At 38.5% G+C, this 26684-nt stretch overlaps 2 protein-coding genes and 1 long non-coding RNA gene across 23 annotated transcripts in view; 1 reads left to right on the forward strand and 2 right to left on the reverse strand.

Moving 5' to 3' along the window:
- The window catches only part of Eip63E (cyclin dependent kinase Eip63E), a 173196-nt gene extending 158501 nt beyond the window's left edge, over positions 1-14695 (reverse strand). Inside the window, exon 1 of the mRNA XM_022072560.2 lies at positions 14486-14695. Within this exon, the coding sequence (XP_021928252.1) occupies positions 14486-14540 (55 nt within the window). The 5' untranslated portion in view covers positions 14541-14695. The remainder of the gene's footprint in view (positions 1-14485) is intronic.
- Positions 14696-14736: 41 nt separating this feature from the next.
- On the forward strand, positions 14737-24837 carry LOC147873626 (uncharacterized). Its single transcript, XR_015535452.1, has 2 exons — positions 14737-14871; positions 24395-24837. It is a non-coding gene; the product is annotated as an uncharacterized LOC147873626 (long non-coding RNA).
- The window catches only part of Mp (collagen XV/XVIII-type protein multiplexin), a 228823-nt gene continuing 218218 nt past the window's right edge, over positions 16080-26684 (reverse strand). For 15 of the 21 annotated variants that reach the window (XM_087350117.1, XM_087350121.1, XM_087350119.1 and 12 more), the window contains 12 exons: positions 26226-26489; positions 25423-25509; positions 25045-25209; positions 23753-23885; positions 22703-22789; positions 21664-21773; positions 21343-21435; positions 20607-20729; positions 20304-20318; positions 19421-19615; positions 18952-19067; positions 16080-17964 (listed from right to left, as the gene is read on the reverse strand). In XM_087350117.1, coding sequence (XP_087206243.1) covers positions 17661-17964; positions 18952-19067; positions 19421-19615; positions 20304-20318; positions 20607-20729; positions 21343-21435; positions 21664-21773; positions 22703-22789; positions 23753-23885; positions 25045-25209; positions 25423-25509; positions 26226-26489 — 1692 coding nt within the window. In that variant the 3' untranslated portion in view covers positions 16080-17660. The remainder of the gene's footprint in view (positions 17965-18951; positions 19068-19420; positions 19616-20303; positions 20319-20606; positions 20730-21342; positions 21436-21663; positions 21774-22702; positions 22790-23752; positions 23886-25044; positions 25210-25422; positions 25510-26225; positions 26490-26684) is intronic. The other 6 variants (XM_087350131.1, XM_087350115.1, XM_087350133.1 and 3 more) reach the window with 3 other exon arrangements.

Raw genomic sequence — 26684 nt, forward strand, 5'->3', positions numbered from 1 at the left:
GGACAAGGTTCTAGACCCACATCATACAGAGATTCCAGTACGAGAGTCAGGCTAGGCAACATCGATTATCTCAAAGTAGGTAGCGGTACGAGATTCTCAACGTCTCCGCGTGATGGCGCACTGACTACAGTCGTACACTTCCCAGGTTATTACCTCAGAGCTGTTTGTTTACGCCCGAAATGTTTGTATTTGCATGGGGGGTCTCGTGGGTTCTTCTGTCGAGGCCAGGTGATGATTAGCTACGGAGGAGCATGCTGCCTTCATCTTCAGTATCTACGGTAAATATGGAGGCAGCATGCAATTTCAGTTAATTCTACCTCGTTATTTTGTTTCAGAGGACGGACTGTTCTATACTTTACATGGTCCGTGTAAAAGGATGGATGATAAGACATTATGAATATACTTAATCGTTTTACATTTGACACAGACGTGAAGGCAGTGTTACAATGTATTATGGCCCAAAATTAATTTCGCCCGACAAAAACCACCCTTTAAAAGATATTCGATACGTAACTTGTAAATGAAACTCGCAGAAACATAAATACCACTGAGCGGGAAAACTGAGAAATATATTGTAAAAACAGGTGGTACATATAGTTACCGTCGGGTTTTAACAAGATAGAAAATATCATAAAATCCTATCGACAATCGATACTTGGCTGTTCTGACCGAGATATCGTGAGTACAAGGTAATACGATAAGAGTCAGATTGTGTCATGCTTCTAGGTGGTTCCCAAAAAAGCGAGATCACTTAACGGTGGTTATCTCTATGTTGAAGTGATACAGTCACAGACGACGGTTTGCTGTGTTTTCTGGAGGCACATTCTTTACAGAACGAAATACGACAATGCCATGCTCAGTGGTCAACCCTCCAAAACCAGTAGCAAATTCGTGCAGTCCATCCAGTAACAAAGCATTTTGCCTTATGAGTGAGTTAAAAGGTTACGTATAATTCTCAGAACTAACAACTATTATTTCTGCAACAGATTCGACATAAATTTTTAATAGAATGGCACTCTGTTTTCTTCACAGCAGGACCAGGAATTTTAAATATAATTTAGATTGGCTTCAAGTTTCAAAGAATTGAGGTATATTATGTAGGGATGAAACAAATTAAAATATATCGAACCAAGATTTAGTGACGATATTATTTCATATTTTCTGAACAGACTATGGAATTAAAAAGGAGGCTTCGTTCTCATCAGGAAAAGGATCGACATGGCTTCAAATTTTACTTATAGACCCAAATCAGGCGAATGTTACAATAAAATAAAAAAGGTGTCTTGTTTAAACGAAAAACATATAATTTCCATGCCCGTTGTTATTCTAAATACAGCATTGGATTTTATATTCTTTTACAATAAATACAAATCCGCCACTGCATAGTTAACTGAAAACAGACGTCGCACTAAGCATAATCAGAATTTTCGTTTCGTTTATTTACTATCTCCTAAAAGATAACAAAAGTTTAGACCTTTATTTCATGCTCATAACAACCTTCTTAAAGGAGAACACTTTAAAGAAATATCGGTTCAGTTCGATATCATTTGCATGTAAATTACAGGACATGTTGGACCGATATGTCCAAAAATTAAATTCGATAACTTCATTAAACATACACGGTTGGGATTTAGTGGTATGTGACACAGTGTAGTCTTGCGGATAGTTATCGACGTTTCGGAGGAACTACTAGCTTCCATCTTCAGAACAATATTTCCTTTCTATAAGGCTACAAGGCATCACAATCTGTAAGACCACGACCGACATTATTGCCCCCCCCCCCCCCCCCCGTAAGAACGTAAGATCTCAGAGAGAGACATTATTCATTCGAGTCTGATTTATTATCGACTCATCCTGACGGACGTCCTTGCCTTTCCACAGAACCATTATTAGTCTCCCAACACGCAGTAAATCTCAACAAGTAGAGTCAATAGATCGCTGTCTAAAATGGTAACCGAAGGTCTGAATTAAAATACGGCACAGCTGTGAAATGCGTGCCAGGCAGCCATTGATCTTGAGTCTGGCCACTCAAGTTTCATTATCAGTCCTTCAGCTTGCACATGACAAACGAGCAACACTACCCAGGATTCGTAACTTGCGTGAAAAAGTCTTCAATTTCAAAATATTAATAAGAACATCATGGAGCCGGAAATGTGGGCGATATTTTCAACAAGTTCTCTTATTCACTTCAACTTAATCTTTGCTTGTCAAATCTGTGATCGACCTTTGATTATGCCTTAACAAATGAATATCGAGACTTACTGCCTCTCCACTTACTGTCTTGTAATTAAAGATCCCAAAATTCTCGTCCAATCTTTAATCGTCTGTCGACACCTCGTTTCGAAAATGCAACATAAAAAATAATTTGTTTAGCATAATCAGCTGAATAAGATCGACCTTTTAATACTATCTTCCGACCTACGCCAAAGTCTCTAAACCACTTCCTTCCCTGAAGGATTTCCCATTAATGTAACGTGTGCATTTCTCACCTTCCCATGCGTGCTACAAGCACTAATAAATGTATTCCCCTTTATTTAATCGCAGTAATAAAAATACAGGGCGAACAAAACAAAATACTAAATTAGTCATCAGGTTTATGTATCACATAATTCTTATGAATTAAAATTTTAGGTGCGTTCACATTCCTGAGGACAGCCTATTAAAAGTCCGTCCGTCTGTCTGCACGCATTGAACAACTCGAGAACAGCTACATGGATTTTAACGAAATTTGATACTGTGAGACATACGCGCTTTTCTGCGCGCTAAAGTGACAAGCCCGGAGATCTCCAGGCCATCTTTTTTTTAATACGTTTACTTCGGATAAAATTCGAAAATCAAATTCTGGTGAACGCTCCAGAACGACATTCCGTCATTCGTACATTTCCCAACAACTTCCAAATATTATTTATTCTTTTACCGGGAATATATCCAGGCCGCTTATGGGTTGAGTCGAGTAGGCCTGTATATGACTTTCCAATTAAACCAGTTATTTCGCCAAATTACTTGCATACCAAACAGACTCAAATTCTTCTAAAACATCCTTCAGACAAGAATTGCCTGTCGCCTTCTTTGGAACAGAAATGCAAACGAGCAAGTCACATTTAACGTTTCCCCATTACAAATTCTTATCTATTCACGTTTCTCTATATACAAGAAAAGGAAATATGGCCTCTTGAAACGTCTCGGATGATTTCTGCAGACTTCCAGTTATCTCGCATGTTTTCAAGTTAGTTACAAATTTAGTTCGCGTTAACCCGTATGCTCCCCGTTCATACATCTTCCATTTTTTAGTTCACTTCTGAAATTCCGTCAACCAAAACCTAATTTTTCACATACCACGTGCAAGAGTCTTTGTTCCACAAGAACTAAAACAGACCAGTATCAGGCTAATTTACAGTGGCATGTCTCTCAGCCTCTTAAGTCCTTTGCCTGGATTATCATCACGTCATTATTTAACTCTTATCTATTATCAAACGATGTTAGCATCTTTCGGCAAAATTCCAATGATTGCACAGTTCCAATAAGTTCCATTGAGCAGCGTCCTTGTACAGATTCTAACAGTGGGCTAGGCAGTTAATAAATTCCCCACGTTGTATGAAACCTAAAACGTCATTGCTGTAATCAAATAAGATCTCGCAACTGGTTCCTGTCCTGAGCCAGATTAATCCAATCCACACATCCTCACACCGTATTTCTGAAAGATCAATTTCATTATCATCTTCACGAGATCCAACTCGGGCTTTAAGACAACATCTATGTGACGTATTAAAGTATAAAGTAATATCTCATGTATTTACGTCCTATACCTAACCACACCCACCAAATTCGATGGGTATAATTCGAAATACTCTAATAATATTATGAGCACAGATGAAAAATAAAATACGAGAAATTCAACGTCTCGACTCGCCCTACAAATCAATACTGTCCCACAGCATGTCTATGTGGGTACCCGAAACGATGGTGACAAAACTTGATCACACAGGACTTCTTAGCAAAATCAAAGGATCCTCAGTTACAGATTAACCTTCCGGGCCAAAATGCAAAACCAACATAAAACAACATACAGTTCGCCTGTCTTTCCTGCTAAAGTACACGAACACTTCGCGGCAGATTCGAGTCAACTCTCACGTCAATGAAGGGACACTGAATTCTGCTTCAGGAAATAATGTGGCTGAAAATCATTTTGAAATTTCAGACTCACTGCAGTAAATCTGAGAGGAAGAGGAGAACGTCCACACAGGATTACATCTCCTGAGTATGTAATACAAGAGAGGAGACACTGAAGAACACCACGTCTTATAAGATTTAATTCAAAGTCTCAAGGCGGCGAGTATGAAGATGTCTTCTCCTGGGATATTGCGCAAAGGAGCCTCGTAGATATTAACCGACGTTTCAGAGGTGCTTACTGCCCGCGTCATTGCCCTCTTAAACGTCAGTCAGTTTATACGATATTACATGATGCCAACGTCCCAGAAGACACACATCTTCACTCACCACTTATTTCAGTTTCCAGCAGATGTCCTTGCTGTCAGGTGAAACGAAAAAGTAACTGTTGCAGATGGAGTCACCACGCGCTGAAGTACATTAAAGACAGTACAAAGCTAAATTTTGCAGTTTTGTTCACGTCCTCGTGGAAGAAAGCTTCGACACTTGCCGTCACATCTCCAGGGGGTGGCAAAATGCACTTCAGGCTACATGCAGTGAGGCAAGGAAGATGCAATCAGTTGCCACTGATACGAGGTGTCAAAAAGGGGGGGGGTCTGGAGGGGAGAGAACATAAAGAAAGGGCGAAAGACCGTAACACAAAAATAAAACCTACCACATGTGCCAAAAGTACGATCACCTTACTCTCAATGAATACAGAGTGACTCAAATGTAACTTAAATCTTTTAGCCACTAAAATTCACTCTGTATATTTTAGGGAAAAATTATGTACGTATTTTTAACGGTTTCAATTTGCCAAATTTTCACATTACCTGTTCATCTTCATTCTTATAATTTTAATTGCAATATGCACTACAGACCGTAGAAAAATATAACACGTTAATAAGGGAAAAAAAGGAGTAATTATTAGTCGAAACGTAAACTATTACTTCATGGGCGCTGTAACCGACCATAACACTTGGTATTTCTGGATAATTTTTCTGCCAGATTCTCGAACCTTCCTCGACATTTGGTAGGACTCTTCGGAGGAAGCGTGCCTCAGGTCGGATTATAATCCATGGCCCAGTTTTCGAATGGGCAAAATCCGACCCTTCCTCAATGCGGCCGCTGTGATAGGAAAATAACCATCCAAAACGCAATGTTAAGATTTAAAAAAAAACTTTAATGCTGAAAGGGCGTGATATGTAGTAAACGTAAAGGAATGCGAAAATATTTAGGGCGAGCAACAATTTTACGAATAAACAGTAATGCATGCCGATGGCATGACAAAACACACTCAACTGTATCTCCCACTGCCGTTTCCACGCTTCCTAAACTATTTTAAATGTGTAGAAAGGCAATGGATGGAATTGCTGACGTTGGATACCAATTAGATTCAAGTCGCTACACATCGGTTGAGAAATGCTACAAATGTAAGAACTGCGCATGTCACTACGTAAATTTTTGTAAGTTTTACGTAAGAAAGACAAACTGATATATGAGATCTGAGGTCCTCGAGGCGGTGAGGATGCTGACGGACGTTCTTCTGGGTTGTGACGCCGTCTAGACTCACAGGTAGATACAATAAGTTTCGGTGGAACATACTGTCTCCATATTTAGCCCTGAACTTGAAACGTCTTGCACAGAGTGAGAGGGAATGGATTAATCTGGCTGGCGGTTTGAGGTTTAACGCATAAACTGTCTTATACGGCTCGAACATTAGGATTGTGGGTTCGAATCCCACTCGAGGCTTGGTCGCCACAGGCAGGATAGTGGTCATGTCGTTCAGGTCGCCTCGGTGGCTTCCCGCAGTACCACTGCTATTATTCTTACAGACTGACAAGCAGGTGGGACAGATATTTACCACTAAACTTTAAAGGGTTAACTTCCACTGTCACCCATGTCGAGAACAAGATGCAAATGACAGGTCGTGGAGTCACAAGCTCCATGATCATCATTTAATTATTATTATTATTATTATTATTATTATATCCCATCTATTCACCACTTTATGGGGTATGTACTTCCATGTACCCGATTATTATTATTATTATTATTATTATCATGGTAAATAAAATGAATTGAATTGAATTGAATCATCTGTTAATATACAACTAGTTGCAGAGACTTCTATGTACTCCTTTAATTTAATTTAGGCACTAGAACTGCATAACTTTCGCCATTTATGTGAAACTTTTTTATCTCTTCCTAGAAAATGTACATTACGAACGTAATCCGCTCTTCCACTCACACAAATCATTGGCTACACAGGCAACCACAGCAGCTACCACCGGAAGTTGAGGGACGAACACAAACCAAGTCTCCTTCCAGTTCTGACATGGTTTACAGTATTTTCAGACGATGCAGATAACAGAGGCACGAGCTGATTACTGCAGTCGTGTGTCAATAAACTATATGAAATCCCATGTACAAAGGCAGAATGCTCAACCGCGGATAAACACGTCCTTCGTACATGTTCTCCGTTAAGTATAAGTCCGAATATTTAGCGCCAAACACGTGACTTATTTTCAACAATTCGGGTGCAAACATTTCGCAAATTTGTTCCCTTCGATTTTGCATACGTCACTAGTCTTCGTGTTCCTTTAATATAGATAGAAATTATTGCTGTGTAGCTAATCGCACTACATTCCTCATAACGCACTGAGTCACAAATTGTTTTGTTACATATCTAAAACGATTCGAACAAAAATTGTAAAATTTAATTATACTAATACATAATTCAACAAGTTGTTTTCTTAAATGCCAATGGTAATTTTTGCAAGCTTCTATTAATATTAGTAAGTTTATATTTAACCCTTTAAAGCCCGAAGCTCAGCTAATAAATATTTACAAATTCAGGCCGTACCGCGAAGAAAACACCACACTTCACCATTACAGCGATCAAGTGATTAACGCTGTTTAAGAAGGTAATAGTTGTTTATTCTGGCAATCATACGAAAGACTTTTTGTGGGCAAAATGTACAGTTATTGGATGTTAAAATACGTGGTAAATATAATTACCACTGGGCTTTTAAAGAGTCGAAGGAGTTGGAAGTCCCGTTAAATTGATTGCTAGACAGATAGAAGTAAGCTCGGCAGTGAGGTTGCCAACTGATATGGTATTTTCTCTATACTGATGGGACTCGGTACCCAGAACCTCGTTAGTATGAACCGGGTACACCACGTGAAAGTCAGAATGACAGTTTGGTAGGAAAAGTTTTAAGAGATGAATCCTACAGAATGTAATTTAAGAAAGAAAGAGAACGCCCTTCTGATTAAAATGAAAATTAATTTATTTCACATTGAAAAGTACGTCACCAATGACGATTTCAAAAGGTCGAAAATCCCAAACAAAGGTGGCGACATTCCGAAGTCGAGTGCAAAGACGAAGTTTGGCATTTACGACATGGTACAACTTGCCATTTAATGAATTTGCGTTGTATAAACATAATTTTCGCTCCGTGAAAAGTTTACATAACAAATTGCATTCTCAAGTTAACATATTAAATTAGACTTGCCTATATTTTTAGATCTGCCTCCAGTAGGAATACTCTCGAATGAGCAGCTGGTAGTCCTGCTTCGTAAAAGGAAGGAACTGGGTTAGGTTATACACTAAGTCGTAATATGACGCAAACAGGAAGTTGAATTAATCGCTTCAAGACACACGCATGCCTTCCATATTACGAGATAGATCTCTCTCCGTATTCAGGTTAATTCATCTCTCCACGTGTACGTTCTGGAAACATTCCGCCACCCGCCTGTATTTCACACATCAAAACTGCGCATTTAGTACGCAAATCACAACGCTCAATTTGTAATGTCACGTTCGAATAACAATGGCCTATGTAACGTTTAATCTGTTTTGTATCGTGATATACAAACAGTGTTCGGGTTATCGAACAAACTTCATAAAAAATGAAGATGTACGACAAATTATGTGGGAGGCGACGGGCAAAGGGGGGAAGAGACAGAATCACAGCCTCTCTCTCTCTCTCTGATAATTAGTCACAGAACATTCGCACGCTATGGATCAGGGGTATAAAATCTGTAACTCCTACATTCTACTCCTAATATAATAGCCAATGTCCGTTTCGCTTGACTGTATAAATGCGACGAGGGAAAAAAAAAGTCATGACGGTGGCAATTCTTCCAGCACGAAATGTGAAAAAATGCTTTTGTGGCGCCTATGGCGGGGGTCTGATGTCGGAAGGTCGCCTTTGTGTGGGTGCGTTTTACAGGAATCCGGGCTCAGTCACCATGAAAATGTTTTATCGTTTAATTTACTGTAATTTCGTAATTTTCAATATGATCTGCAAGGATAATTCTGCAACGAACTCTGTACTGTTCCACACAGAAACGATCATTCTCGTAAACTCTGACAGGTCATATTACGCTGGTGCATTTCATAAACACCCACTTGTAGGTGTTGTATATTATCAACAGCAGATGTTTCATCCCTGAAAACTTCAAGACCAAGAACTGAATATTATTATGTTTTCCCACCTCATAAGTTCGCAAGGCTACCATACGGCAGCATCAAAGAAGTAACTATCACCACCCACCAGAAGCAACGTTGGATGGCTGGAATATTCGTACGTAAAGCCTGGCACCTCTAAGCAAAAAAGTTCGTCATCCCTCGTGTAACATATTACATCACAATTTTTTTTAAAAAATGAATATTAATTAATTAATCTGCTCCGAACTAAACACTTTGGTTGCGAAACATGCCACGTGTCTATCGCACGAGCAGTTACGTCGAAAAACACAGAACGAAAACACGTCCCAAACGACTACGCAACCAGAAACTGCGTTAATACTAGCCTTGCTCTGCTGAAACGGTTAGTAATCGCTACCCCTGCACAGCCAGATTCATTAATCAAGCAAATCACAAGAGACAGGGCTGGATAAAGGTAACACGTTGGCGTAGATCTACTTTACTAACCACAGCATCAACACACAAGGCCCGCCGCCGAAACACCCATCCAGCAGCATACATAATTAATCTCTGAATTTCAGTGATATTAATAAAAAATTAATGTTGTGTGAGAGCTTCATGTTGCCCTGAAATATTATCGTTGTCTTCGGAAAAAAAATTGTACACGAAAGCTAGCCATGGCGACGATCCCAAGCCAGTTCTATCCGACCCTTATCCCTTAGACCAGCTCCCCAAGAAATTAGAAGACCGGCTGAGAAACACTGCTCCATGACAAGACTAAGTCACTAACCAACTAGACGGCTGACGGAATCCGAAGGTTCATCACCGAATTAATCAAACCCCTCCACCGGACCCTGTCCTGGACCAACAAAATCCAGTCTCCTTCAACTCCTATCTCCCATAGATCCCGCCTGAGATTATCCTCCCATCTACGTCTAGGTCTCCCCAGCGGTCTCTTCCCCTCAGGCTTCCCAACCAGTACCCGGTGCACACCTCTTGTCCCATCCATGCGCGCTACATGACCCGCCCATCTCATTCTCCATGACAAGACTGCTATAAAAAAATCTTGACCTAATTTAAGGAGCTACTGAGGAAAACGACGAATACCTCAATTAGGACAGTCGGTTTTCGGGCCAGAATTTGAACACTGGGCCTCTGGAATACGAAGAAATGCTACCCACTCGACGGACCAGTTCGGTTAACAATGATCGCAGACATCACAGAATATAGATTATTTTATTTTTTACCAGAGAGAAATTTATTTCTAATACGTGACAGTTAAAATTCTCACGGCAAGCAGTATGAAAATGGCCGTGTAGTCAGGCACAAGGCGGCCATCTTCGACTTCCTAATAAACAAAAACATGCAGATCTTGACTTCATCGTCACATAAAGTACGATTTATAGGCTTGCTGGAAGGAAAGGGAACGAGATTAAATTCACCAAACAAATTTCAATGCCAGACACCCCCCCCCCCTTCCTGAAGATAAATGCCGACCAATTTATTTGAGTACTTTCGGAGACGAACAGACTTAACTGGTGTGTTATAAATAATGCTTCGTGTTAAAAAAAAAGTCACAATAACGGTGCCTTTGTGCTAATGACCTACGACACAACATTTCCTCGTTAATCTACAGGTATTTATTTGCCTTACACTTGTATGGGCAAGTAACAACCGACCAGTCTCAAAATTACACGACAAACGGCTAGAATTTACAGTATCTGCTACTACAGTATCATTTCATTATGGTACTGAACGTAACGCAAAAGTCGAGAGGGGTAGCCTCACTGATCTTGACATTAATTTACAGCAGGCAGAAATATACTTTTTCCTTGATTCAGATTTAAACCCAGCGTCGTAAGTTACAACCACACCACAGATTAATCATTGCCTGGCATAAAAAGCCCATATTTCATTAAATACCTGCCTACATCGAAAAATGATTTTAAAATGTGCTATATGGGCCCATATTTTATGATATACATAACACAGACGTGTTGGTTGGTTATTAAAATCACTATTAGACTGCAGACAATGTAAAAAAAAAGCAAGGTTGTCTTTTCAACGTAAAATTTAATCTTTTACTTGCATATCTTCTTACTAACAAAACAAAAGAGTGAATTTAAACCTAATGCATTATGTTGACGGGCATTTTTTTACCATCTGCAGAACTTGGTTGAGTAACACACGAGCGTGTAAATTTACGCGTCTGATTATCTCTACGAGTTAGTCTTATTTAGAGCCCACTGGCAAATTATGCATATGGGCAGGGCACACGTTTAACGAGAGTGTAATAACGGAAAAATTAATTAAGCGTCGATAATAAGGGTATTAGAGCCACGGTGGTCTAGCGGTTAGAACGCTGGCCTTGTAATCCTGGGGTCTCGGGTTCGATTCCCGGAACTTGTGTTGGGCAAGGCCGTGGTCTAGGCAACACGGAGTTTTCCTCCGTGGCATCCCAACAATTACTCCATTCACACACAGAAGAAGGCAATGGCAAACCACTTCTGGATCATCTGCCAAGAACGTATATGAACAGGTCCCAGTCCGAGAAAAGGATGGAAGAATCCTGTTCATATGGACCTGTCGTCAGACAGGACACTAAATAAATAATAATAAGGGTATTGGTGATAATCGACTATCTGCTGAGAAAATTATGGAATGAATGGCGGGGATAAGAAGACACTTTGAGAAATACACACCCATTCTATGCATCACATCACAAGCGTCTTTCATGATTTATTAAAGAATCTAACCAGACAACAAGAAAGATTACGAATTTGATTTCTCAGCAACTGACAATACTCAAAACTCTTATCTAATCTCAGTCGCTGCCTACGTGATCGTCATCCTAATTCATTTATTGATCAAATGCTTTCCAAGATATGCCCACTGCTGATAAATATAATGCAATTAATTCAGTCACGCTCCAAAAACAAGTTAGGAAATGTAAGCACGGCGTAACGATTCTGGAGCGTTCGCCGGAAAGCCCCGTTGAGATTACAGCTCGTGACGTCAAAAGTGTCTGGGGCCTTGACCCCGCGCCATTTCTCTTGCAGATTTAGTAGTATCACAAAAGTTATGCACTAGTTAGTGGCACTTCAATCATCGGGTGCACAAAAGACAGTAACTAATTATTTTTATTTACTACATCAAAATCCGAACGACTTGGAGCAATAATTCAGCGGAAAAAATTACAAACGAAATTCTCTGTCTACATAACAGCTGGTTGCTAGGATACAGGCGGTAAAATTACGTGTTGTTACCGAAGAACCAGTCTGGACGTGGTGGCATAATGAAACATTTCTGCCCAGTCAAAGCCGGAACAAACTCCAGTCGTCCAATAGTCACTCAGTCATCATAAAAAGTGAGCTCAGGTCTATCAGATTATGAGGTTCCAAAAATGTCATAACCACTAATTTTTACACTTTGCAGACGCTGACGAATATCTGTGTTCGATACCACTTTGCTTGGAAAAACATTCTTTTTGGACACGGCGAAACAACCAAATATTCAGAATTAAGTACTGGCAGTATTACGCATGAAACAGAGCATAAACAGAGACCACGCCATTTTAATTGGACAAAAATATCATGACTTAAAATGTTCATAGTCTCTGAACAAAATTTCGTAAACCTAGCCATCACCGTGAAAGAGACAAGTAATTCCAGTCACTAGTTATAATAAATAAAAATTCTGAATTATAACTTATGAAAACTTTAAGGCATTTCACTAAGTTTCTTGCAATTTATCATTTTCGTAACGAGTGATTTTAAAAGGTGAGTAATTTAGACCAGTGGTTTTCAACCTGGGGTACGCGTACCCCCGGGGGTACGTGAAATTTAAAAAAAAAGATAAACACTGAATAATCAGTAATGTAATTTATTTAATTAATTTTATATATAGATTATATACTATGTGTAACTTGAATTATACACCAACAACTTTGGGGGTACAAAGTTGAAGATAAATTATATCTGGGGGGTACACGAACAAAGGTTGAATACCACTGATTTAGATTATCCTGGCACAGAGTGGGATAAAAAAAATACTACGTCATCACAATCTTCTGAACAGACCTGGTGGTTTAAGGGTAAGGTAACCTGGTACTGGCAGTGGAAGGTATCCCGCCATAGGACCCCAGTGTCGGCCATTATTATCTTTAGTTTCACTGCCATCTCAATGTCGATTCATGCTAAAAGTGTGATGCGAACAGGGTCAAAGGCCATGTCCCAAGGCGCAAGTCACGATCAACAGAAAAGCCTTAGGACCTAACAGACGTAAATAACTCATCTTCAAGCGCTTTCAAAGCTAGAACAGAGTTTTGCTAAAACCGATCGACACATTCAAATTTTGGTTAAAATGAAACAATAACAGGCACTTCACATACAGAACTACACGTGTGATGCGTGAAGGTCACTTGGGGAGGTTATCCCCACGTGAAGAATACCCAGCCAGACGCGTGTGACCACGTGTGGGAATCTTATGTTATGACGTCATCACCCCGTCAATCAGGCACCAGACACCCCGCCCAATCAAATGCCACTGACCCCTGGACAATTATGCAGCCATTGGTGCCATTCCGGGGATGCTCCAGAATTGTTACGCTTTGTACACATTTCCTAACTTGTTTTGTTTTGCTGGTAAATTACAATGAATCTGGGTCCCGTAAACTGTGTTACTGAATCAATAAACGCATGGCGTTCACTATATACCATTTATAAAATTGATATTTGAATAATAACCACGCCTGAAATACTGTAATCTAGTTTCCCAAATGCCACTATCTCACCACATTTAAATACTCTTATCATATGGAACATATACGCGAGAAAAGCAAACAGACACTGGGAGCCATATTCAAGCGTAAATATTGAATATATCTGATAAATGGTCTAAACTCAAATATTATAACAGTCTGACTGTACGTTACCCTAGACAATAATGAAGCCTGCTCATCAACAGCGAACCTCTTCAAAGGAAATTAGCCTCCATACAACTTAATTAACTAACCCCTTGCAGCACTGTCTTTCTTGAGAAGCTGGTCAAGAAATTTCCCTCAATTTATGGGAACCTAAAAGGTTCATTACCGCGTTCAAAAGATCGCCTGTAACACCTAATCTTTTGTAATGCATTTCTATAAAATTGTGAAATTATTTATATTCTTGTCGTATTATTCTCGTAATTAATAAACCAAGAAAAACTTCCAAAACGATGCTCAGAAGATGGTGATGTAATCGATGTTCAGATCGCCTCATTTTGGAAGACAAAGCAATTCCCGCTCGATTCTTAACAGTTACCGCCAAAAAGAAATAAAATGTGCCGAATATGTCTACTCGCATACTCATGCAGTTTTATTCTGGAACAGCATATTTTGCCTGTTCAAACACAACACATTCATAACTTACATTTGTAATACATTGTTTCATTACTGTCCTATATTTCCTCAACACAACTAGAAACGTCTAATTAATGTTACAAAAACATGGATACCTGTATTCTATATCGGGCACTGTCTTGGCAGAACGAAAGCAATCCCTAAAAAGAATAAATAGTATTTGTCGTCACGTTTAAATACAGTTAAAACGTAGTCCAACAAACCGAAATGCAAATGAATATCACGTATGATTTTCGAAGTGTTTCTGATAATTTACTTTCAATGTCTCAGGCTGTGTCAGGTTAGTTTTGGTCGGTTGAGCTACTTTTAAGAAACCATATAAGATTTAGCCTACTTAGGACTTCACATTTAACGTTTTTATATAAATAGTAATTCTAACTCCCATGAAAAGTACATAACTCTGAGAAGTTGTCAATACACAGGTTACATGCATACTGAAACGTCAAATTACTCAATCACGTCATAAGACTACATTATTTTGAAGTTGCAAAATCACGAAAGCTCACCATCCTTAGTTTTCGAAGACGAGTTACTAGAAGTCTTATCCACTTGACAGTTCATGCTTCATGTAAAACAATTTCAATGTACGATGTATCCCAATCTCACCGAATTGAGATATTCATATCGAATAATCCAAAAATGATAAGCACATATCACCACACAAAACACACGACCCTCATCACAGCCGCCATTGCCGACTCAAATCACAGGCACCTAAACCGTTCGTGTACCATGATGGTATGCGAATATAGAAAACCCTCACAGATAGCAGCACGTGACATTTGCTCTTCAACCACTGCCATCTAATTCATTCTGTTACTGAATGTCAGGCTCGGAGTAAACTAACCTGTGTGGAATAATATTTATATCCTATTATCAGGCAGGTGTGTAGGTCAGTATTTTGCGATGAAACAAGTATTTAGATCCAATCATAAATGTTCGGCTTGCAGTGATGTTGTTTTCTGTGTTCAGTTTGTTCCTTTTCATTCTTGAATGCCTATAACAATAAACACTTGATAATGGCACTATGTTGTTATTTATATTGTGTATCGACCAGCATACTGAAACGTATGTAGGACGGAATGAAACATAAAAATTGGAGATTATGTGTTCACATAAACTACTTTGTTGTTATCCCCTGCTATGTTTGCAGCATAAGGCTGCATGCATATTTCTTAGGTTATGTAACTCTTTTCAATACCGTGAGTCGCTAGGACAATTCGTAGGCGACTAGAACCATGTTGAAGGCAAGAGACAGTCCACTTTTACACCACCATTTAACATCCCTTTCACTATTATGCATGGACATACCATATTTATATATCTGCTCATGTCTTGCTCAGTATTTGCGACTTGTAACACATCATTTTTCTCAGTTTCTTTAGGCAACTCGCAGGCAAGTAACTTCCTAAAAAATTGCTACAATTTACCTGTGTCTTTACCATAAAATAATGCTGTGGTGTTGCCATGACTACCAGAGTTTCTATGATAATATAGTGGTCATGGACACTAATATTATTACTCCTTAGCTTTTATTGATTAAGCCTTCTGGCTTGATCCAGTTCAGAATTACCCATTAGACATTTAGTACAAGTCCTTAGACAGAAAAATGTGGACACATACATAAGCCTCAGGTGGGGTTCAAATCCATATCTCAAATGTTCTAGCAGTGAGACAGCAATCAGTGATCAATGATGCTGTCATTCATTCTTGCAATTACTTAAACATACATAACTGAAGACAGTGTGGCATCCTGATGATGGGGAAAGTATGCATCTCTGAAATATTGATTAACTTCTATCAGACTGCATGGTGTAACATCCTAGAAGACTGCCATCTTTGTACTCACCACTGTGTGAACCTGAAATCTCACAAAGTCTAACCAGCAGCCTTGTAATATCATATTCCCATACCATAAAAGAAAAATAACAAAAAAATAGAATATTTTTAAACCAAAGTAAATGAGATGGAATCAAAATGCTTGCAATTAAAAGAGGTGTTAGTTTCTAAATTTATAAATTGAAAACTTCATAAAACAAAGTGGTAGTGCACAATTATTTCATGATGGGAAATTGTCCATAAACAAGACACTGCACTGTATTGAACAGACAATAATTTGTGATTTTATTTTAAAAGAACAAACATAAAAGCATTCACCCTCATACTGCATTTTCCTCTTACAATTTCTTTCCTATTAATATGCTGAACACATTCAGTAAATATTATAAATTAAATTAGAGTACATTTACATTATATACGTACATAGATGGCTCAGCATATAATACACACATTTACTACAGAATGATATCATTTCTTTTAAGTCATAAATAAAATATACACTATAAAAAGAACACAAATGTGGATCAGAACTATGTTTTGTAAATCTGTGCAAATACGTATATCACAAATAAATACACCAAACATACAAATTCAACCACACACCGCACCGTTTAAAGTAAAACTGCCCTATTTGTGATATAGAGCCCTTCTCTGTAATTTTCTTTCCTTAATTCAGTTCAGACTTTGTCTTTTCCAAAGGAGTTCTTGTCTGAACCACCAGCATATCGTCACGAAGAAGTGGTAACATATTTCCATACAAGAAGCAGTCATGGTAATAAATATCTATAGTGACCTAGAAGATTCTTACAAGTTAATTACATACATACAAATATCATGGGTAAACCCACGTAATTTTCACATTCATAATACATCGTTCATATATATATGAAATGGATTAATATTTAATATTTTACTGCATTCATTCAAAAATGTTGATCTTTTTTCTGATATTGATAACCAGTTACTTTTTAAATAGGTTCGGTTAATGCCAACAACGTATGCTTATTTCTCAAATATGTCGTGACATGTGCAATCGGCCGGATTATTGAATAGGGTATTACAACGTGCATCATTTAGTATACACATGACACCAATGAGTATGACCATTACCACCAGACTTATTTATACGCAATGTCAGTTTGGCTCGAATTCTTTCGTGCTATATACGTAGTCATCCCTCATCGAATGATGATCGTGACCGACATAAACTGCCATCATGTGATTACTTCTCATCGAATACTTCGGTACTTGATTTAGTTCTGTTCAAAACAGAATTACTTTCATGCCTTTGCACGTACACTCTTGTAGTTTGAATATAAAGTACAAAAAAACTAATTTTTATTTGGAGAGGATTTCGGGGTAACAACGGTAATTTACACATTTCCATTCAATAACTTCAAATTAATATGCCATAACCACTAGTACATCTCTAATTAGGCCTTCATAATGAGTCATAGGATCTATTTCTTTACCAATCAATCGTGAGACACAAATAGCTTAATTTCTGCCAGTCTTGGTTATGATAATGCACTTGTGCAATGGGACAAGATTACCAAAATCAGAATTCGTTACAATACAGCATGAGAGGAACGAAATGAAATTGGCATCTCAATTCATTATTGGTAGGCTTGTTCGTATCGGTACAACTTTTAATTTATTACATTACAGACTTAAATAAATCGTCCACTGTCGCAACATCATAGACGATTCCGTTACACTGAGATGCATTTTAAGTACATACGAAATAGAGTTACGGTACTTACATATAGCACGGAGTTTATTTTTTGCCCATTTTGAGAAGAATGTTGAAATGGAAAGAGAAGAAAGGAGGAAGTCGTGCATTCACTTTCCTTCATTATCAGTCATGAGATTTTCCAACTTTGCCTGGTAGTCCGCTTCTGAAAGCTCTCCGTCTTCGTCGGCATTCCTACGCCGTCGCCTCCGTGAGAACTGACTTGTGGCTTCAATGCATAGGACTGCAAACCTATTGTTGCAGGAGAATCGCTCTTGATCCAAAAGTTTATTCTTGAGCAATGAAGAGGCAAGGCCTACTTTATCTGTGCTAGCAGAATGCCACGCATCGCAGTACGTATCCATAGCCCTCTCACCCAGCAGGTGAGAACCATGCCACACTATCTTCTGTGGCCTAGAAACAAAACGTCAACTGAAATGAATTCTGCGCATCCAAATGGTTTAGAACAGTGGTCCCCAACGCAGTGCCCGCGGGCGCCAAGGCTTTTTTTTTGGGTGCCCGCTATGTTACGGAAAGAGGTTGTACTGAATAATGAAGGCCATTCAACCACGAACATCATAAAATCAAAGCGCAGATCTCGACTTACAGATGTCCATCTTGATGATTGTTTGCGAGCAGTAACATCATCCTACACTCCCAAATTTGAAAAATTGGCCGATGAAATGCAGCGCCAAACATCACACTAACTTCCCACTTGAGTAATAATAATTGTTCTTACAAAAATACGTATTTTTGATTGCATGGTTTCTTGTATCATTAAATGTCATGTTGTTTTGCGTATTATTTGGTGTCCATATCTTATTTGTCCAGAGAAAAGAAAATTTGGCTTTGTTAATTGGTTGGTGCCTGCCAAGATCTCATGAACTCTCAAATGTGCCCGTAGGCACAAAAAGGTTGGGGACCACTGGTCTAGAATGATGCGGGGACTTCCTTGAAAGGTTGTCGATCAGTCAAGTAACTAATTATTGGCTTGTAAGATACAAAAAGAGTCATTATCGTGTTCACAAAAGACTGCTATTAGACCCTGTCTTGAGAAAATCATATCATATTTCTTTGTCCATTTTAAAATTACACCCTACCCATGCATAGGTTTCTCATGTAGCTCTTGTAATCACCTTCACAATATCAGGTAGAGGACATTTTATTTGTGCTTTCCACCAGATTTTCATATGATCAAATCAAGGAACATGTAGTGCACATGGGAGAACCGAGAAATGTATAACAAATTTATGGTTGGAGAAACTGAAGGAAATACGAGGTATAAGTGGCGGTGGACATCCGTCAAAGGCTGGTACTCCAGCTTGGGGGTTGGGCATAGGTCCTCACCATATTTGGATAGACTTAAGAATAATGTAAATAATTCTACTTCCTTTCTCTTACCATGCAAAGTCGGTAAGTATATTTTTCCCACTGAAACTGTATATTCTTGCCTGCTGAGAGAAGTAACCTCCATCACCACTGAACAAGTCCTTCCATGAATTGAACAAGACTTCACCCTGAAAATGTAAAATAAAAATAATACAGGATTCTCGTTACGGGGCATGTCAGATATAACATACAGAAATATTCAGTATTTAATTTTCTCATAACAAAATATTTTCTTCCTTGTTCAAATCATTATTGAAGACAGAAAATGGTTCAGGATCACATCCATTTGTGGGATTTGGTTAAAAACTTCAGATAATAATATGGCTGCAGATGGACTTGTGATGATATACGTACAAATTTTAATGGCAGAGAAAATATTCAACGGTAGAAGTGACTCAAGATCCTGAAAAGATTTAATCTGGCACAAATTCATCTCACCTTACCAGGTAAGGGGTAGAGTACATCCTCAGTTCAACATTACCTTGGTGTTGACAACTGGCAGGTCTCGGTCAGAGAAACGCACTATGGAATCCAGGTTCTGTACTCTGGAGGACAGGAAAGCTCTGAATGTTCCACGTAGACCCGCCCGTCGAGACTCTCGATAGCACGAATAGTCTGCTCCCCTTACACCTGTCATGTCTCCTGTACATGGCTCATTCAAGGCAGCCATTCTCAGCTGAAAGGTCACGTAGTTGCGTAAGATCATGTCAGTAGGCGTGGAATATAACGGTAAATCAGCATGTTCACCAGGACTCATCATTATTCATGTTAAGAAAATTTAAACTGGTGCAATCCTTTGAAAATGGGTCGCTGGAATATGTGGAAAGCATAAGACATTGGATTCCCATTAAGAGGGTCCTGGTTTCATTGCTGTTCGGATCTGTATGTAGTACCATGTAAATCTTCATTTATGACAGACATTAACATTTTTGGGAAATGGTACCAGGCCACCACCATGGCAGATTCCCTCTGCAAACCATCACTCTAATGATCGCCCCACCATTAGGAATAACGGAATTCACCTTACAGATGCTCTCGCCTTGTAAATAGATTTCACATTTGCCAAAGGTTTGCAATGGCCAGGATAGGTTATAAGATACCATACCCCCGGGGACGTTACAAACCTAACTGCATTATATTTCAGAAAACAAACTATACAATCACACTAGTAATATATTTATAATCTAAATTATGGTCATTCTTCACCAAACATTTGTCATCTTTGTGTTGAAAATCATAATTCCCTCTCAATATAACACTGAAAGGGCCGTAGTGCTAAAGAAGAAGAATGTTGTACAACTGGTTACTAACCTATTCATGTTCTTTAATCGTAACCGATTAATATAATTTCATTATATACATACCATTCTTGGATACCACTTTGAAATGCATGAAAAATTTAATACATCTGGTAATTATTTATTTCATTTTCTGATGATATGTAATTAAAGAATAAATAAGACATTTCAGAATTAGAATACGATTTAATTCTTTGTTAAAAAATGTAATGAGGCTTGCATACTTTATTCACATATAACAAACATTCAAGAAAATGGGTGCAATGATATGGATTGAATTAATTTATCTTAATTTCAAAACAATAATTTATCACGAGCCTTTAATCTTAGTTCATTTCATGGAAGGTCAAGAATAAGATTTTTACTTACACTGGGCCCTTCTACTGGGACAGGTTTAGTGTTGATTAAATTGGAAGCTTCAAATGGAGGTTTAACAGACTGCGGCGTTGTTGTTGGTGGAGGCTGTGTTGTGATTGGCAGAAGACCTCCCAACTGAAAGAAAACTTCCATTAATCTTTATTCATGTACTAGCAAAGAGTCAGTGAATGTCACTGAATGTTTTACATGGCTATATCAATATAGTTTTCTTGTTTTCATTACTTGTAATGTGCACTCGAGCATGTTTTGACCTCACAAACTCATTTCATCCTTTTCAAGGTCTGGCCTCAGTCTTGGCATCCTGGCTTATACCGCAGAATCCATCTGGGAATTTGTTCTATCCAAATGACTTATCCCTCCCACTTAATGGTACCTGCACCTTGTCGTGGTGGTGGGGGCTTGACCCCAAGAGCTATGCTGGCGGTAGCATAGCTACTGGTAGGGCCTCCCTAGCCAGATTGGTCGAGGGGGAGAGGTCAGACTAAGACAGGCACCCTGGTCCTCCAGGTTGGGGGTTGGTCGCAAGGCTAACAACCTTGCACCGTAAAAAGGAAGATGTTTTGAAACCTCGATCAAAGCCTCGGACAGACAGACCTAACAGAGGACCGAACGGAAGAGGAGAATTGAGGACGCCATGGACTGAACACGGACCAGAGAGCCATAGAAGAAGATGTGACTTATCCTACTCTGTCAATGTTCACAGTGCAAACAAAAGAGCATAGCTTACCGCAATATACTGCCAACCACTGTTGACTCTGACCAGAAGTGCTTCTTCATCAATTATGTATGCCAGAGTCCCAACTGGGCTTACTGAAGACATCTATAACAAGACGATACATAATAGTAGGAATTCTTCAACAACTTTCTTAATTTATCTCTTTATACCTGTATCACGGTCATCCATTTCGAAGGAACAGGATCCGAAAGAGATGTAAAAATCCATTACTGTAAATGTTCACCTTCTCATCACTAAATCGTTCCAGGAAAGACATTCTTCTAGACATACCGTGTTTAATATATCCTCAAGAAGACCTGAAAGTCTACTTACTTTGGTCATGGCCTCCGCGTTCTGAAAAGTGACAGCACCTGGAACTATTTTAGTCGGTCCGTTGTCCGTGGGATAAGATTTCCCAGATGATCCAAAAGTTCCAGACGAACCTAGGACACGTTTAATCACAGATTAAATTGTGTTCTGTAAATTACAGTGAAATTCAATATTATATTAAAATAATTAAGAAAAAATATGTCAGAGACAACTTTGCGTGATGCTTTTAACATTAAGTAAGATATTTAAAATTCTTCTAGTAGAGTCTCGATGTTCACGGCTACTAATATCAAAGCTTTTCGATGGACACATTTGTAAGCCGAGTTCATTTACCTTCTATTCACTGACCTGTTTCCTTAAGATCCATCATTTTCATAGTTTTGTGATCATTTCTCAAAAGGTTTCCCAAAGAATTTCATTTGCTTTATTAACAGGAAGTTGAATGTACACTCACAATAAGATAAATTGTAAGTGATTCAATAACTTGCCAGTGTAAGTACTTCTTTACATATTTTTCCTTGACCTAACTGTAGCATTTGCTTAAAAACAAATGGAACATCTTGTAATGACTGATCTCGTTTCACGTTTTACAGTCAACCTGTCATCGTCAGTCTTTCATTCTTCTTCTTTATTACGCCATCTCCTTACAGGAGGTTGGCGACATTATGAACAGGATCCTTCCATCCTTTTCTCAGACTGGGACCTGCTCATATGTTTTTTAGGCAGGTGATACAGAAGTGGTTTGCTATTGCCTTCTTCTGTGTGAGAATGGAGTAATTGTTGGGATGCCACGGAAAAACCGGGGAAGCCCCCGGAGGAAAAATCCATGTTGAATAGACCACGGCCTTGCCCAACACAAGTTATAAATTCTGGCACCGCCGGGAATCTAACCTGAGACCCCAGGATTACAAGGCCAGCGTTCTAACCGTTAGAACACCGTGGCGGTCAGTCTTTCATTAAGAAGGACTAAATATATATACTGTATGTATATGTATATATGCTGTATGTTAATCTTAGACGAGTGATTTCTTCATGAACTGACCCATGTTACCTAAGTTTTCCTTTAAATCCTTGAGCTGCATCAATTCTCTCAGAGCCTTAACTTCTTCCAAACTTCCACGTACACTTCCTTAAGCCGCAGTAAAAGCAAACAAATGAAGGTATAATAAGACATACCAGAGTCTGTTAGTGATGTAACAAGGTACAAAAGATGTTAATGGCATTTACCTTCAAGCAACATATTTTTAACATCCTACTGACCTTGAAGTTCATTACTGCAGACAGAAGTCTATTATTTTAGAAATAAATTGATTTTCTCATACAGCCAGAAACCTCTTTTCAGCATTAAAGTGAATTAATAAACACATTATGTACTTAAAACCTGAATACACAATGAAAGACATTTACGACATTCGACCCTGATCTTAATAATGACTATCAGTGTTGTAAAGTTAATAACACTGTAGTGTTGTCATAAAGTATTGTTTTTTTTGTTTGTTTTTTCGTATTTTATTAAATATTCACCACGTCAAAAAATGTTTGAAATAAAGTTGTACACCTTAATTACATCCACATTTTCTGTCACAACCATGGATACAAATTTCTCGTACAAAAGACTGTTTTTGAGAAAAATTAAATTTGAACTGACCGAAACAGACCAAATTTCTTTGAACTATGGCAAATAGGTTCAGGGCTGCAATATGCAGATTAACACAAATAGATATGACCTCCCCAATGTGCCTAACCTGTATGCACTTACTATGCAAAGAATGCATAAATTTGCCATGTGTTCATTTTATAAATTTAATGTAATGTTAGTGATTGCTTCATAACAGGTTTCTGGCAGAACTGTGAATGAAATTAACCCTTTGCAATTCCATTTAAATTTTTTCTTGATGTAGGAGACCAATAAATTTAAATAAATACATTTTGATGTCTTAAACACAGCAATGGAAATTTAAATTTACTAATGTGACTGTAGTTGGAATCATGGAAATCTTGAAATTAATCTCCGTTAACAAAAATGTTCATCAGTGGGGAAAAGATCCGAAGTTAATATTTCATACATATTTGTCACGACGGGTATCCTCACCTGGTCGAGTGAAACCTGAAGGAGGGGCAGTCATTAAAGGGTCGCCAAAAATGCCTCTACCAATTCCTGATCCGGGAGCACCCGGCTCACCCTTCTGACCCATCAGAGACACACCTGGGGAACCAGGGGGGCCCTGCAGTCAGACAGTACAACAGATACAGTTATGAAAAAGAACAATGAATTGATAATGGCTGACAATAAAATGGATTCACTGATGCATCAAATTCATGAGGCCAGTGTAAAATTCTTGGGTATATTTAAGCTTTATAAGTGTTTGTTGATTCATGTTCAGTACCACAATGTGAGTAAAATTATATAAAATATTTTATACACTATACTTCAATTTTTTTTTTAACTTATAACCTTTTTATAAGAAACATAATACTTCACACTTCTGAGGCAGTGATCTATGTGTTTCATATAACAGATGAATGTGTAAATAAAGCTATTTTGAGTTCTCTTCAAGTTGTCTCATTGTTTTGTTGTGTCTTATGTTTTTTGTGTCTTATTGTTTTGTTGTGTCTTATGTTTTTTGTGTCTTATTGTTTTGTTGTGTCTTATTGTTTTGTTGTGTCTTATGTTTTTGTGTCTTATTGTTTTGTTGTGTCTTATGTTTTTTGTGTCTTATTGTTTTGTTCAAAGAAACATTCTGCAGGCGATTACATGAAGGAAAGCTAACTGGCTGGGACATATTATGAGAAGGAATGGATTACTGAGTGATATCATCGAAGGCCAGGTTGAAGGAAAGCGAGGACTGGGAAGAAGACTGATGCACCTAACCGACGATCTGAAACAAGGAAGAAGATGAAGTTCCAGGAGTTAAAATGAGAAGCTGAGAATAGGGAAAACTGGCGAACTCTTTTTGGGCAGAGCAATGGACCTGTCGTCAGACAGAACACTCAATGATAATAATTGTTTTGTTGTGTCTTATTGTAGCACCACTGCCACTGGGTAAAAACGCATTTGCAGTTAATAATAAATAAATAAGTATAGAGTACACCTGTAATACAGCAAAGATTAAACACAAAATTGTATTTAGAAATTGGAAGCATAATAAAGACAGATTTGAGCAGATTCATAAACAAGGGCTATGCTGTTTCGCTTTATATCTGGACATAGTCTGAGACTTGATCAGAGTCACATACATTTTCTCTCTAACTCTTCATTTATCCTTGATTTCCGAAGGTACATACATACAAATCTGATAACAGTTTGATAGATGGAGGAGAAACAGTGAAAATAATTTGGAGGTATAAGGATTTATCTGATATATTCAGACCATTGCCACTTACTGGATTTCCTGGAGGTCCTGGAGGTCCAGGCACTGGAATGTACTTGGTATTCGTATCAAGTTCGCTGTGTGTCACTGGACCTGGTAAGCCAGGAGGACCTGGTGGACCAACAAGCCCAATTCCAGGGTGACCTCTTTCACCTTTGTCTCCCTTTTCACCTTTAGACTGAAATATAATAACACAAAACATTGTAATCATTCTCCTTATAATTGAATAATTAGCGGAGTTTTACTCGTAACCGTGACGTTCACCAAGCTATGACATCATACAGCATTTTTTCAATGGACTAAAATTCTTCCAAAATGAAGGAGAATTACTGACCAATCTGCGAGCAGGAAAAAGAATACTGCAACTAGTAATGCGCATAGTAAAACTTACCATAATGCTAAATGGTAGTTCTCCTGGTTCACCTCTCTCGCCTTTAAGACCAGGAAGACCAGGAACTCCAGGTCGCCCCGGAGAGCCCTAAAATATATGATGGAAATGCGTAAGGCCACAACGCTTGGTAACCAGTAAGTATATTTCTATAGAAAAATAATGTCTATGAGTCATAGGAAATAATGAGAAAGAAATTAAATTACAAGGTGACGGCACAGGGAGAGAGAGTAAACACGTTCCTTATATCATTCCGTAAATTCACATAATAAAGGATAAATCACAACTGTAAAAGCAATTCCGCCACATTCTTGGAAGATAATGTATCAGCGTATTCTTGTAGCGAATGCGGTTTAAAATGGTTTAGGGTGTGAGACACACACACAGACAGAACTCTGATCTCCTTTCCTTAAAAAAGGAAAGTAGCCTAATAATGGTATAATTCCTGACAAAACCTAACATACTAAGTTAAACTTATTCCGAGAATATTATGCATGAAGAGTGGAACATACTTACCTTTAATTGCTTGGATTGCAGAAAGAAAAAAAAAATCATTTTAGATTTAACATTGTTTTACAGTGGTGCCCAGTTACATTTGTCTTTGTTTATTTACAGTACCTTCCCCCCCCCCTTTTTTAAATATGTGTGAAAAATTGTTACCTGTGAATTTTTGAACATACCCATTCATAGCACGCTGCATACAGAATTTTATGATGATGTTTGATCTGGGTGTAATGTTATACAATGGCCACAAATGTTACGTTTCAAGGGTTTAAAAATTGTAAGGGCTGCAGTAATGATCTTACCATCCATCCTGGCATCCCCATTTCTCCCACTGTCCCTGGTTTCCCAGGAGGACCCTGTGGCCCCGGTGGTCCCGCTTTCCCCCTTCGACCTCTCTTTCCGTGATCTCCCTTTTCTCCTTTGACTGTGATGTACTCTCCATCCACACCGGGGATTGTCGTAGGTCCAGGAGGGCCTCTTTCTCCTCTTTCACCCTTCATGCCAGGAGGACCCGCTGAACCTAGAGATCCTATCTCTCCTGGTTCTCCCTTTTCACCTGCTGATCCCTGCAATGAACAAAACAAACTCAAAATTATAAATAGGATACTTCAAGAGTAAGACGTGATATATCACACAGATTAATTTGCAAGACGAGGCAATGAAAATTACGCACCGAAGAGTTGACATAATTTGTACATTGAATGGGACACACGTTAGAAATGAGAAATTCGTACAAAAATTTTAATTGGAAAATGTGACGG

This window comes from Zootermopsis nevadensis, unplaced genomic scaffold, assembly GCF_977971745.1.
Source record: "Zootermopsis nevadensis isolate Lab colony 2312 unplaced genomic scaffold, Znev_1.0 Znev_ptg000017l, whole genome shotgun sequence".
NCBI classification, from domain to species: domain Eukaryota; kingdom Metazoa; phylum Arthropoda; class Insecta; order Blattodea; family Termopsidae; genus Zootermopsis; species Zootermopsis nevadensis.